The sequence below is a fragment of the Crocodylus siamensis genome, chromosome 5 (genome assembly GCF_052110815.1).
Source record: "Crocodylus siamensis isolate JL-2025a chromosome 5, ASM5211081v1, whole genome shotgun sequence".
NCBI classification, from domain to species: Eukaryota; Metazoa; Chordata; order Crocodylia; family Crocodylidae; genus Crocodylus; species Crocodylus siamensis.
The window spans coordinates 173528373-173544635 of record NC_143399.1 but is presented as its reverse complement, the minus strand read 5'-3'; the positions used below and the strand labels follow the sequence as shown (position 1 = coordinate 173544635).

General features: G+C 40.8%; 1 protein-coding gene across 1 annotated transcript in view; it reads right to left on the bottom strand.

Annotated features, from left to right (window-relative positions):
• The window catches only part of SLC25A40 (solute carrier family 25 member 40), a 38132-nt gene that overhangs the window by 21114 nt on the left and 755 nt on the right, over nucleotides 1-16263 (bottom strand). The window contains exons 2-5 of the mRNA XM_090047177.1: nucleotides 13832-13953; nucleotides 10829-10888; nucleotides 9326-9432; nucleotides 2068-2135 (exon numbers count right to left, since the gene is read on the bottom strand). Of these exons, the coding sequence (XP_089903303.1) occupies nucleotides 2068-2135; nucleotides 9326-9432; nucleotides 10829-10888; nucleotides 13832-13928 (332 nt within the window). The 5' untranslated portion in view covers nucleotides 13929-13953. The remainder of the gene's footprint in view (nucleotides 1-2067; nucleotides 2136-9325; nucleotides 9433-10828; nucleotides 10889-13831; nucleotides 13954-16263) is intronic.

Sequence of the window (16263 nt, the reverse complement as noted above, 5' to 3'; positions counted from 1 at the left end):
GGGAGGTTTGAACAAGAAGCAGGTTCACATTTTACTGTTTGTACATGGAGCCAAGACTATACAAATCATGGAATGAACAAAGCTATTTTTATTTAGCAGAGAAACAAATTAAATAGTGCCAAATGATCAAAGTGGCCTGTTAAAGAAAAAGGACTTTATGAGAGAATCTATACCAAGTGAACAGAGCAGGAGGCAATGAGGAAAAAACTATGTATTATACTGAGCATTAACTCCTATGGGTGAATTCAAAGCCTCACTAGTTACTACACTGCTCTGTACCCTGCAGACTGGAGTCCCACAACACCAGGCCCATGTGAGAGTCACAGGGATAGAAAGAGCTCAGCTGTCATAGAAAGCTGTTCTTTCTCTCTAGAAAAACAAGTAGAAGCTCAGCATATTGCTGACTACTTGCTGATGCCCCTAGCATGTGGTGTCATCAAGCAAAGTAAATTGGACAGCTCCACTGCACCATGGAAGCTGTTAGATGGAGGCCTGGGATGAATGCTGGGTATAGGAGAGAAGGCCACACAAGAGCTGTCTTCTTCCACTCAGTCTGGTGGAACAAGACACTATGCACTGACCACCATCTCTCTCTTTTTCCCAAACCCTAGGTTATTGTTCAGATGTTCCAATGTCATTTTCACCCTGCTTGCCACAAAGCTCCTCCTGCCCTGTTTCACTGCAGACTTCCTGACCAGAGTGATGCCTTCCCTCGTCAGGGTGCCATAGTAGTCCTGGCAGAATTCTATCCAGGAGGGTGAAATGTCCATGGATCTCACCCTCCAAAAAGACCAGCTTCCTATCCATTTCTATATCATCATCTTTCTTCTCCAGTACATTTGCTATTGATGAGAGTGACTTCGGGGTCCCTAGAACTGCAACTACTGAACTTGGAAGGTAAAAAATATAATGCGTGGTGATTTTGTTCCAGCCTTAGCTGGAAACAATCCCTTAAACTCCCTGTAATTGCTGGGATTCCATTGATAAACTCTTCCTAGTCTTGAGAGACCTCTGCAACAGCCCAGTGTCCCCTGCTGCTCCATTGTGCCAATGGGCAACCAAGGTTGAGGAAATGCTGGGATGAGGCGACTGAGTCTTCTAGTGTCTGGCCCTCATAGCACCAGAGAAGCTAATGTCAGAGGTGAGTTCAGAAAGGGAGCCTCAAGGGAGGTTACAAAGCAGTGTAGGATCCTACTTGGCTAACCAATCACCCAGATCAAAAAGAAGATAGAGATTAATCTATATCAATATGGATTTAGCCCTGTTTCATACCAGGGTAAATTTGTCACTGACTGGGTAGAGCTATACCTATTTTGAGATATGTCATCTATCTGTAGCTTTTTCAGCTCGCATAAAGCTAATTGTTTAAATGTCTTCTTGGTGCACACTTTTTGTGAGTGTGACATGAGTGTTGAAGCATAAACTTTCTGACTTTCTTGGCTCAGACAAAGGCCCCTTAATTAACTTATGCACCAATGACTTTGAAGCCTTGTCCTTTGAAACAGCTAGGTGCTAGAGTTCAAACAAGCTTAATTTAAATAGCACTTTACTTTTGTTTACATATACATATTTAGCAGTGGGTGGTCATTGAAGGCAAAGAGGTTCCACTGGGTGCCATGAGCTGTGGCAGGAGACTTGCAGTGTTATGCCCTGTACTTCATGAAACACAGAGTTCACTTTAAGGATAACTGCTGGGTTTGTCCACTGGCTGAGATTAAAAATGCAGTAATGGTGCTCTGTAGAGGTCTGAATTACTATCCTTGTCAGGCTGATATAATGCTATTAAGAAAGACAGCTGCTAGACAAGGAGTTAGGATATTGCCCTTAAAGGTTGGAAAGGAGCTATATGGAGAAAGCTCACTGATTCTGAATCCGTCTGGCTGAAAATATATCATCTCTGGAGGTTTCAAGTAAACTTAATATTAATGTGCAGATGATAAAGAATATTAATGACATGGGAAATTTGCTTGAAATTAAACATTAGAAAGCAACATACTCTTTGGTCAAAATAATGAATTCTCTCTTAACTTTATGATACATGACAGAAGAAGTGAAATTTCAACTCACAGTGTTGGAGGAAGTCCACTCCACAGTGATTTAACCCCTTCCATTCGAACAATTTTCACAAAAGCATCCTAAAATTATAAGCAAACAAAGAGCACATAGTTAGTGTTATACTACTTTCATTCAGATAATTTTCTTAGTGGACATGTGACAGAATTAAAATTTACTTCAAAAGAAATTTGAAAAAAAAGTATTCTAAAAATGGCCTTTCACACTAAAGCCCCAATTGTGTAAATAGTTATGCTCTTAATTAATTTTAAGTACGAGTAGTTCTACTGAAGTAAATACTCAAATACTTAATGTTAAGCATGTGCTTAAGTGTTTGCATGACTGTGGTGTTAGTTTAAATCATTAGTACCCATGAAAGAAGAATGACAGACAATACTGGTACAACACACACAGATGACCCCATCACACATTTTTGCCATTATCTGACAGAGTCACCTCTCTGTGTGAGAAGGTAATTCATTCTCCACGCTTCTTTGTTCTTAGCCTCCACGACAACCTGGCAAATCCACCAACAGACTTCTTTATGAATTTGGCTGATTTTATTAAACTGCTACATGGTGGAAAACTTCCGCACATGTGGAATCTCCCTTCATTATCAGAATGGATCATATGTCTCCTAGACTGGGGTAATGAAATGTCACTGAATTTTAACACTCAACTGTGCAAATGACAGCGTCCAAGGATAAAGACTTGGCCAAATCCAAGAGCCAGTTTTCTCTAGCTGTTCAACCACAGCTGGAGTTTAAGGGTTGGAATTTGCCTAGAAATAGAATCTACATCAGTAAAGACCCTAAAAACCACAAACTTGGAGAGATCGTGATATGGGACTAAAAAGGAGAAGAAAGATAAAGCATGTTGGGGCAGCCATCTCTATCAGCCAAGGTCAAAAGAGAGGGTAGCTGGAGAGAAGGGTGGGCAGACACCATGATTCTGAGGTAAGTGACCTACAGAAATAGAGTCCTGGAACCTAAAAAAGACACTGATCCAATTATTCGTGAACACTCTAGAATTGTGAAGACAGAGAATGACATACAGGAGTTTTATTATTTTGGATGAATATACGTATTTATGTTAACATTATGTTAACAGCAAAAGGTGATTGATTTTGCAAGGTCTGTGTAGTTGAGAGTTTGGGAGAAGGAGAGGGGGGAAATCAGCACTAGCTCTTGGGACCCAAGGCAGTGAAACCACAACATTTTGCACCTGTGATATGGTAACAGATAGCCTGTGCCTAGGAATTATGCAAGAGAGGCCACAGAGTTAATTGCTGATGTATACTCAGGCAGAAATTTTAAAGCAAATAAACGCAGTACTGTGGTGCATATCAAATGGGGAATATTAGAGTCTCTAAGAGTAAGGGTGACCATTACTGCTGGTTTTATATTTTGGTAATGCAGACATCACTTCTCACTTGTCGGACTAGATGATCTGTTCAGGTCCCTTCCGACCCTAGAAACTATGAAACTATGAAAATGCTGATCACTAAGTACTTTCACTAGTCAACAAATAGCCATCAAAACATAGTACTGTCTGTATTACGCTTGAACATGGATCCTGCATTTCCTTATATCACTAAATATAAACAATCAGTTCCTCCAGGGGAAAAAGTGACATGGCTCCATTTACCAATGTATACCATTTGAGGATCTTGCCAGAAGTCTGTTCTCCTAAATAACATGCTTTTTTTGTGCTAAAATCACATTTAGATAATCAACATTTTATAGGACCCAATATGTGCTGAATACATCATAAGCAAACTCCAGTTAATTTAATTTGCTATTTTTCAGCACTTTTTACCGTTGCTTACAGAGAAGAAATGTTGTTCTATGCAGGCTAGCTTAGCAACACAGTGAAACATGAAGAACTTATCAAGTGTACATTGACTGGATAAGACAAGCTTCTTCAGGAGCCATTATCAGCTTTGTAACCAGGATAAAAGCATGATGTGCACAAAGACTATCTTCAGCATTCATTCATACAATCAGTCTAGAATTGAAATTCCAGAGGCAGAGTTATGGGAAACAGCAAGTCCTGAAAGACCTCTCATTTTGGGTGAGATTCATAAAGGAACTCAGGTGCTTAAAATGGGTCTTAGGCAGAATATACCCAAGTCCAAGAAAGCAATTCACAGTAATCTGCCTAACTCACACTTTAAGACTCTAAGACATTTAAGACTCTCTAAAGCATGTACATTTTCAGAGGAAAACTGACAGTTTTCTAAAGTTCAGTTACTTTGAATAGCTGCTCCTATCCTGTTGGGTTAAACATCTTAGTGCCTATCTCCTATCTAAGGCCATCTGAGTTTCTTAAATTATGCACAAGTCCTCTGACAAGCCTGATGTAACAGGTACACTCAGGGTATGTCTAACAATGATTGACAACATTGAGTTTGGTGCCTACAACCATTTTTACTGGAAAAGAGCAGTGGTGGAGCCCACTTTGTGCACACCATCTAAATTCTGGTTCCAGTCCCTGGTGTCAGCCGTTTAGCTATTTAATCCAAAGACTTTAAAGCAAAACCTAGAACCATCCTCCTTCGCCCCAAGACAAAAAAAACCCCAAAACCTTTTCACTGGGATATAGTCATGCTCTCTCCTGCTTTTTCCCTCTCTGGCCCCATGATGAATATTCCTTTCCATGCAGTGGCCCACCTTGAACAGGTATGGAAGGTGCCCTCACTTCATACCTTAGTGGTTATGGCCCTTCCTTCAGACCTCTTCATATCTTCTGTTTCCGAAGCCAGGTATCCCAGTTTCTGGATGAATTCTCTCATCTTGAAGGTATTTTGTAAGCAGTAACAACTACTCTCTCCACTATTTTTTCCTTATCCTCCTCTGCATACAGGCACCTGATCTGGCATTTTCAGGTTACAAATCCCCTACCCTCAGGCACCTAACTACAGAGTACAAGGAAGCACTTTGCTGCTTAAAACTAGGAGACAGGTAGATTTCAGACATAGTGCCCTTTTCTATGATTCCTGTTAAATGTCTTAAACATCATTTCTGTTACCATTCTGAGTGCTACGAATCTCAATCCTGGGTAACCAAAGTCTCTCTACTTAAAAAACAGAGAACTTAAGCACCAGCTCAGGTTTTGGAATTCTGTCCTTAGAGGCAGAAATCTAAAATTTGGGCATAAGGATACTGAGTGTCCCCATATCTAGGTCCCTTTGTGAATCTTGCCCTTTGGACCTAGATTGGTGATTTTCAACCAGAGTGAAGCAACATCCTCAGATGCCATGGACTTCTTTTAAGAGTGCTGTGGGGTGCACTCAGCACTGATATGTCTGCAAATACTGTCATATGATTCACAAGATGAACACAGAAATCTCAAAGAGGAATCCAAAGTATCAAAAAAAAATGACACCTGCTGTGGACTGAGTTCTTTGCAAAAGAACTGCTCTATTATTTTTCCATAGACAAAAACGCTAAGAGGTATCATCCAACATAAAAAGAAGAAATGGAACAAATTACTCCAAAAACAACTTTCCCAGCCACAAAACAACCAGAGGACTAACACCAACACCTTTTAACATTCCAACCTCAGACCTGATGAAACTGAAAGCAACCCTCAAATACCATTAATCTCTCCACACACACGCTTACCAAAACTGAAAAATCTGTCCTTTCTACAGGCCTAAATTTCTGTCCAGAAAAATACTCTAATAAATACTTCAATGTGGAGAACTAGACAAATTCTTCTGAAGCCTCTGCCTCATGGAATATTTCCATGACCAAAATTAATCCACTTAATCCATTAACTTTGACTGCTACACTGACTGCTTCAGGGAAAGAATGAACAATGAAATAATCAACAACACATGCCACCATAACAGCCTCTCTCTACCAGACAGAAAGGTCATAGAATCTCTAAGATCTAACCACCAAACAGTAATAAAACCAGCCGATAAAGGAGGAGCCACAGTCATCCTAAACAGTAAAGACTACATAAAGGAAGCCAACAGACAACTCTCTGACACCACCTACTACCAAGAACTACAAGAAGATCCTACTCCCCTTTTCACCATGAAACTCAAAAATACCATCAAATCATTTCCATCAGAACTACAAAAAAAACTACGGCCTTGATCCCTCTACTACCCAACCCAGAGACTTTTTATATGCTCCCTAAAATCCACAAACGAGGGAACCCTGGCAAACTTATCATATCCAACCATGGGACCCTAATTGCAGAAATATCAGGTTTTGTCAAATCAATCCTAAAACTGCTTGTCACCCAAACAGCAAGTTTTGTCCAAGACACTACAGACTTTCTACAGAAACTTAAAAACATAGACCACCTTCCCAGCAACACCCTCCTAGCCACCATAGATGTTACCAGCTTATATACCAACATCCCATACCAGGATGGCATCTAAGTCTGCCTTACAGATTTACAAGAGCAAGATTACAACTCAGAGTACAGACCCAAAGATATTACTAACCTTATACACTTCATCCTCAGATACAACAATTCACTTTTAATAACCAACACTTTACTCCAGACCATGGGCACAGCTATGGGAACCAAAATGGCCTCACAGCATTTCATAGATTTCATAGACATTAGGGCTGGAAGGGCCCTCGGGAGATCATCGACTCCAGCCCCCTGCCCAAAGGGCAGGAAGTCAGCTGGGGTCATAGGATCCCAGCAAGATAAGCATCCAGTTTACTCTTGAAGGTGTTCAATGTAGGTGCTTGAACCACCTCCGCTGGCAGACTGTTCCAGACCTTGGGGGCTCAGACAGTAAAGAAATTCTTCCTTATGTCCAGCCTGAAACGGTCTTGCAGGAGTTTGTGACCATTCGACCTCGTCATCCCTTGGGGTGCTCTGGTGAACAAATGTTCCCCCAGATCCTGGTGGTCACCCTTGATAAACTTATAGGTGGCCATCAGATCACCCCTGAGCCTACGCTTTTCCAGGCTAAAGAGTCTCATGGCTCTCAGCCTGTCATCGTAAGATCTGTTTTCCTGACCTCTGATCATGCGCGTGGCTCTCCTCTGGACTCTCTCAAGCTTCTCCACATCCTTTTTGAATTGTGGAGCCCAAAACTGGATGCAGTACTCCAGCTGCGGCCTCACCAAGCCATGCCAACCCTTTTATAAGCCACATAGAAGAAAAATTCCTCAAGGACTGCACCATCAAACCCTTGCTATACCTTAGATATATCGAAGACATCTTCATCAGTGGGACTGAAAACCTGCAATCTCTGATTGAGTTCCATCAGAAATTCAACAATCATCATCTCTCCATCCAACTATCTCTTCAATACTCCAGCACCAACATCTCCTTTTTAGACATGATTATCAGTATCCATAAAGGTAAAATTCAGATCACGTTATACAAGAAACCCACAAACCAACATACATATCTGCACAGAACCAGCAATCACCCCAAACACTCCAGGAAAGCTGTGATATACAGCCAAGCCTTCAGATACCACCGAATTTGCACTGAAGAGAACACCCAGGATTGCCACCTCACCAATCTTAAAAAGGCTTTCACCCAACAAGGACACTCCTCCAGAGAGACAGATTGCACGTTTGAAGGAGCCACCCGGATACCACGTGAAGTATTGCTGCAGTACATAAAAAAAAACCTTCACAAACTGCACTGCTGGTTGTGACGTATCACCCCACCTCAAACCCATATGGAAAATCCTCAAACTGCAACCCATACTAGAAAAAGACCCTATTCTTAAAGAGATCGTCCCAGAACCACCCATCCTAGCCTTCAAATCAGCACCGAACCTCGGTAACCTCATCACCAGAAGCAAACTTCCTCAGGCCCAAAACACACCAAATGGATCCAGACCATGCCATGACAAGAAATGCAAAACCTGCCAACCCCCACAATTACTACACCCCACAACAGAGCCATCAGCATCTCTGCATCTTACAACTGCACTTCCAGAAATGTAATATACCTCATCCAATGCACCAAATGCCCTGATGGAAAATATGTAGGAGAGATCAAACAACAACTGCACACCAGAATGAATGCACACTGGAGATCTGTCAAAGACAAAAATACCCAATGACCTGTGGAGGCACATTTCTCACAAGAAAACCACTCTCCCTCCAATTTACAAAACACTTCCCAGAGACGAGCCTATGAACTTCATTTTATCAACCTCCTGGCTAAAAAAAATCATGGGCTAAATATAGACATTGGATTTGACACATTATAACCTGTCTGACATCTGACTCCCCAGATACCCCTCCCCTATTTAACTGCTACATTCATCCCCCTTTTCTCTCTCCAAGCACCCCCCAGCTTGTCTCACCCACTGACTCCTCAATTTACATCTTCACTGACTGCCTGTCTTGCATGCACACCAGCCCAGCCCCTGGCTTCTTTATTATTCATTCCATCCAGGAAGAGCAAACACCAACTGCAGAGACTTCCTCAGCATGACAAAGAGTTTTTAAACCCAAAAGCTTGCTAAAAATTTTTTCCAACTATTTAAGTTGGTCTAATAAAAGATATCAGATTCACCCAAAGAACCTTGTCTGTCTCAAAGCTAAGAAATGGCATTCTCTGAGTAGCGGCTTGAGTCTAAAAAGGTTGAGAACCACTTGTCTGGATTTTAAAGCTTTCTGAGTCCTGCGGGCCTATTCGCAAGATTACAAGATCCAGCACTGTAACAAACTGCACATGGATTGAGGCAGTATACAAATCAGATAGACAAAATATATTAAGGAGATACTTGATGTATTTAAATATTTGACACATTTTATTACAAATATTACATTACTATGTGTGTTTAACATACATTTACCTATATTAAAAATGCTTTAGAAACATCTTAAAAATTGATAGGCTGCCAATTACTGCATTTATTCATTTGTCACATGCACTTTTTCCTCAAAAAAAATCACCCCTCAAAAATCAGTGTACATGTGTTAAGCAGAGAGACTGATTTTTCTATTCTTCCACATTTCTATTCCAGTGAAGAAGCTGGGAGACATTGCATCAAGACGGCTGCTGTGTCTCTCCCTTTGTCCTTTGAGAGGAAGTGGGCAGAGTTTACCCTTCAAGATCAGAGCTACAGTATTAACCTTCTTACAGCTGTTGCAGTCAGCATTCATCCATAACTGGCACAATCTTTTTCCCCTTCATTCTGCCTTCTCTAAACAGGTCTGTGTCTTATTGGGGGGGGGATTTGTAAGAAAATACATAGATTTTTAAAAAAGAGTTCCTCTATCAGATATTATTTTAAAGACTTTCATTATAAGCATAATTTCCTTACCAACATTCCTTTGAAATGGCCAGATTTCTTATACCATGCTTTGGTGTTCCCATTCTCAGAGACACATACATGATCCATAAGGCCATTGGAATATATAAAGCATTTTCCTAACAAAATGGTACACATAAGGAAAAAAATTAAAGTTAGCATTACACCTGCTCAACAAACATGTTGGTCTGACAAACTGTGACAGAGTAGCTTGGAAAGCTAGTAAAAGCTTCAGGTACTGAGAAAAGAAAGGAAGGATAGTAAAAAATACATCTGCCTAAGATATGCCTACAGTATATCATATAGGCTCTGCTGCTTATTAGGACTTAAGAGAGTCCTAGGTTTTATAAGTAGTCTATTGTAGGAATACTTAAGTGTTGTTTTAGCAATAATCTATTTTTTCTTACTCTACAGTACAATAGTATCTAATAATGTACTATAATGTCTCATGTACACAGTTGAAATAAAGGAACAGAAAGAAGAGTGACTGAAAAATGGCACCTTCTTAGATTTGCTTTTCTGGATGTTCAGTTATATCTGCATACTTCAGTGGCTAAAATAAGGTTTTGCTTCTTTTAGATCATGTTGACACTGCAGAGACTACACAGCTACAGGAAAGTGAACTGAGGTCTTTTCTGGCTCCACATCAGAAGAATTATTAACCACCCTATAGACCCAAATCCAAGATTACTTTGAATTTAAGACAACCCCCACAATAGTTAGATTCTAAACATGGAAAATATGTAATTTTTTAAATACTTTTCCATAGCTAGAATCAAATTATGGAGGGTGTCTTATAATCACCCCCACTGCAGTGGGGCAGGGGAGTTAAATGGCCTGACCCCTGCCTCTCATCCTCCCCACCACTTGCCTTCTCCCCCAGTGTCTTCCCCACACCAGTACTCATCCCCATGCTTGTTCCTGAACTGTGCCTGTGCCCCTTGCCCCAACTATTTTCTCCTCTCTCACCTGTTCCCTCAGTTCCTGCCCCAGCCACCACCTCTCTCCTACCTGCTGCCAGCCCCACAGCACTTACCCTCTGGCTCCAGCTCATGAAGCACATGGTTGGTTGCTCTGGCCCCAGCCTGCCCCCTCCACCCACTTGTACTCGCATCCAAGATGGGGCTCCCCTCCTATATGTTAAAGGATGGAAAATACTCTAGTCTTGAATTTGAGTAAATAATTCCAACAGGCTACAAAAATGTAACAGAGGACAGGAGTTGGTCCTCAGCATGATTATTGAAGAGGAACTGCAAACAAGAAAGAACACACAGATAGACTTTTTGGTCCCAGGTTGGATATGCAAAGTTGAAAGTTAGAAAATCATCTTTTCACTTGAAATAATTCAGGAAATTCAATTTAAAGTTACAATGACAGTAAACCAAGGACCAAACATCATTTTTATTGCTATTTTACTGAGCAGAAACACACATAACAATATAGGAGAGAAAATTAAAATGGAAGTAATTTATATAGATATAGCAATATGCTTTATTCTTTAAAAACACCATTTACCTTTGGTTAATGGATTACTTTGGACTTGTAGCCGAATTTTTACAACATCCAAAGGTGTCACTAAAATAAAGGAAAAAAATAATTCAAATGAGAAATGTTAGATTCTTTATTATCTTCTTGTTCTGAAAAGGTAAACCAGTATTTTAAGACCTCATCTGCCTCAGGAATATTGCATGCACTGCAAAAGGAAAAATGCATAAATTTTGATACCCATACTAGATGTGCTTGTCACAAAAAGCAAAATGATAGTATGCTCTTATGTTCTCAACTATTTTCAGTTAACAAGTTAAATCAATACTAGCTATTCCTAGCATGCACACATAAGCATTTCACCATTTAAACTAAATCAGTTTCAATTTCTGTTGCAGTTGCACTGATAAAATTTCAATGTATACCCAAGTCTTAAAATGTCCTGGTATTTTTGCTGCAGATTTTTCTGTTGGCTGTGAGCAGTCATTCAGTGTTTTGTCTTCTCTTCCCCGCAACTGCGTTTCTCTCTCCAGCATTTCTCTTCCCCACCTCCAGAGCTGCCTTTCTTTCTCCAGCATTCTCTGCTATCTGGAGGCAGTTGGAACTCTGCATGTGATACCATTGTTTGACACAGCCAAGCATTCAGGATTAGAAGCAGGGCCCCAAAGAGCCCAAAATGTAAGCTAATGAGCTGGGTATCCAGGAGAGCAATCATCAGGTCAACATTCCCCCTACCCCACCCTTCACCTTCCTGTCTCACACCTACTATCTCCCATGGCCTCTGATCCTCCCTATTACACATTTGCATTTTCACAGACCTGCATTTTGCATATTGGCTTCTATTCCTCCAGGAGAACACAAAATTACAGCACACTCTCCCTATGCCAGAAGAAGGGTGTTTGTGCCCGAAAGCATGCAAAGAACAATTCTTCCAACTATTTAGTTGATCTAATAACAGATAGCACATTTTCCCAAAGAACCTTGTCTGGAGAGCAATGAAACACTCAAAGTCAGGGGAGCTGAGCTACTGAACCTGCAGGTTGGTCCCTTACCGGCACTCTCAGGAATAGATTCTGAGCTGAGTTGCCAGGAAAAACACTGCAGGAGTCAAATCCATTATATGTGCAGGGATGCTGCAGAATATGGTGCCATTGTACCACATGCAAAGGAAACCTTGATTATAGGTGAGGCAATTATTTCAATGCTGCAGCAAAACAATAGGTGCCCAATCCTGTCAGCAACACTGGACTATCCTAGTGCCACACTGAAAATCAAAAGCAATCCCACCCATTTCTCTGGGGAAGTTCTTATAAAAGGAATGCCAAGCTGGTGAGTGTGCAAACACAACTCCTTCCCAAGTTTCAGTCACGTCTCTTTTCCCAAATGCCAGTCTTTTAATATCTCCAGTCAGAAAGTTAAATCAGAAGCTAGACAGAAACTTCCTACAAATATTCATGCAAGTGAATAGCTCTACTGAACTGAGCGAGCTTATTTGTACACATAGCACTACATAGACTAAGACAGGGTTGGCCAATTATTTTGGCTGGAGGGCCACTTAATGAGTTTTAGGGACCTGTTGAGAGCCACATCCATCCGTCTCTCACTCTCTCTCTTGCTGTCTCTCTCCTCCCTCTGTCTTTCTCTTCTTCTCTCCTGTCTCTTTCTCTTCTTGTCTCTGTCTCTCTCCTTTTCCTTCCCTCCCTCCAGAACCCAGCCAAAGCTGTAGTTCACCAGGAACCCCAATGCTCAGCTGCAGACCCAGGCAGGAGCTTCTGCTGTGCTGGACTTCTTGTGCATCAACTGTGGAGGCAGCCAGCAGGTTCTGGAGCCCTGATGTGGAACCTGCTGGCAGTGTCACAGCTGATTCTGCCACCCACCTGGCACAGCAGAAACTCCTGCCTGCATCTATAGCTACAGTTGGAGCTCTGGGCAAGAGCTTCCACTGTGCCCAGTGGGCAGTGGCATTACCTATGGACACACCAGCAGGTTCTACATCCGGGCTCCTGAACCTGTCATCAGCATCCACAATTGATGCCACTGCCCACCTACTGTGGCAGAAGCTGTCCCTGGGTTCACAGCTGATGCTGCCATGTCAAGGGCTGATGCTGCCTGGCAAAAGCAGTCCCACCACCTGACCAGCACCATGCAGCAGCCAGAGCTGTCACGTCAGCCAGAGCCAATGAGTTGGTGGCTGTCTACCCATGGGCTGGATCAAATCTATTGGTGGGCCATATTTTGCCTACCCCTGGACTAAGGCCTAACACAAAAAAATGACTATTTGCAATAAACTATTTACATCTCACATCACTGTTGTCTCACATAGCATCCTCATATTATTTAACTCTATTTACCTTATACACAGAAACATGAATCATTATATTCAAAGGTTAGAGAGAGGAAATAATGATAGAAGTTAATAAAGATTGTTCTAGTTTTTGGTAGTAACTAGAGACTGCAAAGGCTTCAATTGATCATAGGTTTTAATTCAAAATATTAAAAAAGATGTGAAGACAGAGAATAAACCAAAAGCTGTACTGTACTATAGCAAAACAAAACAGTAAAATGTACAAAATATATATATTTAAAAAACATTTCAATTGTTTAAGCCAGTGGCTATCAATTGGTAAACTGCAGGGATGCCATAACTGGACCATAATGGCAGCTGGGTAGTCAAACACAGCTGCTTCTTACATTGCCAGTTGTGGCATAGGAAGCATCAGATTCAGTGCAGTACTGTTGACAAGCTATTTAGCTCTGCTAGGAGGCAAAGCTAGTTAGCCAGATACAATATCATGAGAATACAGCTGTGTTTCTGCCTGTGTTAGAATAGGTGGTGGGTAAACTTTGGCTTTACCATAAGGGAGTTAGACTGAAGCCGTGCGTGGGATTGGGGAGTAGGAGCTCTGGAGATGATGATGTGAAGCAGTCTCAGGAGAAAGAAGTTGTAGGATCAAAAAAGTGAGACCTCATCCAAGCACATGAGAAAATTTGTATAAATACTTTAAACTAAGTTTGGTCAATATTTTGCCTTACCCAAGAGTGATGTAATAGTAGCTCCACAACAAGAAGCAACTGCTTGCTGAAAAGGGGAAATAGGATACAATCCATTTTCATTGTTTTTATTAGTCATAATTTTCTTCTGAGAGGAACAAAAGCTGTTAAGAAACAGAGAGAAGTTTTGAAGACATTCACATTTCCAGAAAAATGGTTAGAGGAAGGAGTAACTATAGTTTACCATGAAATGTAAAATAAAATCAGTAACAAAACTGGTGTAAATATTAGTTTTCTTGATTACAAATGTTATCAAGTCGTTATCATTTCAAAGTATTAGAAAATACACTTATTCTCTAGCACATACATAAACTAGAGAAGATATACTCTATGATCTTATTCCCCTGAACAGTTGGCTTGATGTTCAACACCTCTCAGTAAACCAGACTGAACGGATATATTGTTAGAAATCATAAGTAAACCAAAATCACTAAAACCTGTACCTCTTTGCTAACCGTCATAATGTTGAGCAGAAAGGGGATAAGACAGCCCCTTGCAGACACTGGCAACATTCTTATGGATGTGGCATTTTTCTTGTGAAGGAGAAAGTATTACTCCACGCTACACCAGGAATGTTTTACAAGGTAAGGGTGAAACAACATTCATTTTCACTGTGAACTTTGACACATGACACAGTTACAACACTGTAATTTACACTGGGTACTTGGGAAGCAAACTTTGATTTGCTAATGAAATTCAAAACCACCAGAGAAAATAAGTAAAAGGGGAGCCAAAGATATTCAATGGATGTCCTCGCACCATGGATTTTCACAGTGATATAATGATGTCTTCTGTTTTGTTTTGTCTTTCCTTCCCAGCAATGACAAACATGTTACTGGCTTTTTTGGTCCCTGCAGAACACTGAGCTGACATTTTTTAAAGCACTTATTTACAATGACTCCAATGTCTTTCTCGGGACGTAAGGGTAATTCAGAGCCCACTGTGAATGCGTAGTTCAATTTTTCTGTGTGTGTATTAATTTATACTCGTCAACACTGCCAGGATGTAGTTCCTAGGGTCACCTTCAAAATGTTTTTTGAAGATGGGTGTTATTGTAGCAAACTGTTAGACCTCTGGCAGAGACGGTTTGTAATGATAGGTTATCTACCACTGGCAACAGCTCTAAAACTTCGCATCTGGGTTCTTCAGAATTCTTCGGTAAATACTGTATGTTCCTGGTGACGTGATACTTTTAATTAATTGACTAATTCTAAAACCTACTGTGTTGTTTTTTCAGTTTCATCTAACTTCTCAGGTGTGTCTACTAAGATGAACTGATCCAGCCTGGAAATCGTCCCAATAGCCTCTGTAGCAAAGACTGATGCAAAGAATTAATTTAGCTTCTCTGCTCTGGCTTTATCATCCCTGAGTACACTTATTACATCCTGCTTATCTAATGATCACACTAACTCTGTGGCCTTCCTGCTTTTGATGTATTTAAAAATATATATATTGTTATTAACTTTAACATCTTTGAAGAGTTACTCATTTTTTTATACCCTGCCTTGTAATGTTTTTACATCTGGCCTGCCAGAATTCATGCTTTTTCTAGTCTTCCTTATAGCAACACAGCTCTGGGCAGTAATTCAGAGTTTAATTTAGAAGCAGGGCCACTGAAACTGCAAATGGTCCTTGCTGCTGCTAGTGATACCCAGCAGAACAGTTCAACTCCATTAAAATCCAGAGACCCATATATAAAACAGGTTATTTTGGGGCTTTGTTTTTTGTTTTTTACAAATACCCAGTCTGAGATACAACTGTGTTTTAAAACAACTCCCTACTTCTACAAAGCAGGATTTATAAGGGAAATACATGGTACTGAAGGCTGGGTTTTTGGTTGTAGCCATGTTGGTCTAAGGACATAGGCAGGGAAGGTTATTTGGGTAGAAGTGATAGCTTTTATTAGACCAAAAGCTTGCTTAGAACTTTTTTTCCAGCCACTCAGTTGGTCTAAGAAAAGCTATCACATCTACCCAAAGAACCTTGCCTGGTACGGAAGAAGCATTTCTAACACATCTCTGTTGTCAGGTCATTCATTAATCTGCACAACAGTTTCTTCTTGTTTATAAAAGTACTATATAAATGCGCATAACGCTGGTGAACGCCTTTTTTGTGATGCTAGTACGCCCAGTACTACTGCGCAGTAGCGTCATGTCATGGCTTTTGCCATGTGATGCTACTGTGCAGCAGTATCAGCAACTCCTGTAGACAGGCCCAGTGATCCCCATCTCCTTGATTATATATAGTTGCACTGGACATTAAGACCAAAAGCTATGAAAGTCAGGGGAGTATGAGCCCCAGCCAGGGGCTGTTTGTCACTTTCAAGGGATTCTGGGCTATTGCCCACTGATGGGGGGAGGTCACTGAGAGAGTAACAATTAATTTCTCAGGACACAAAGGAAAAAAATAGGGAC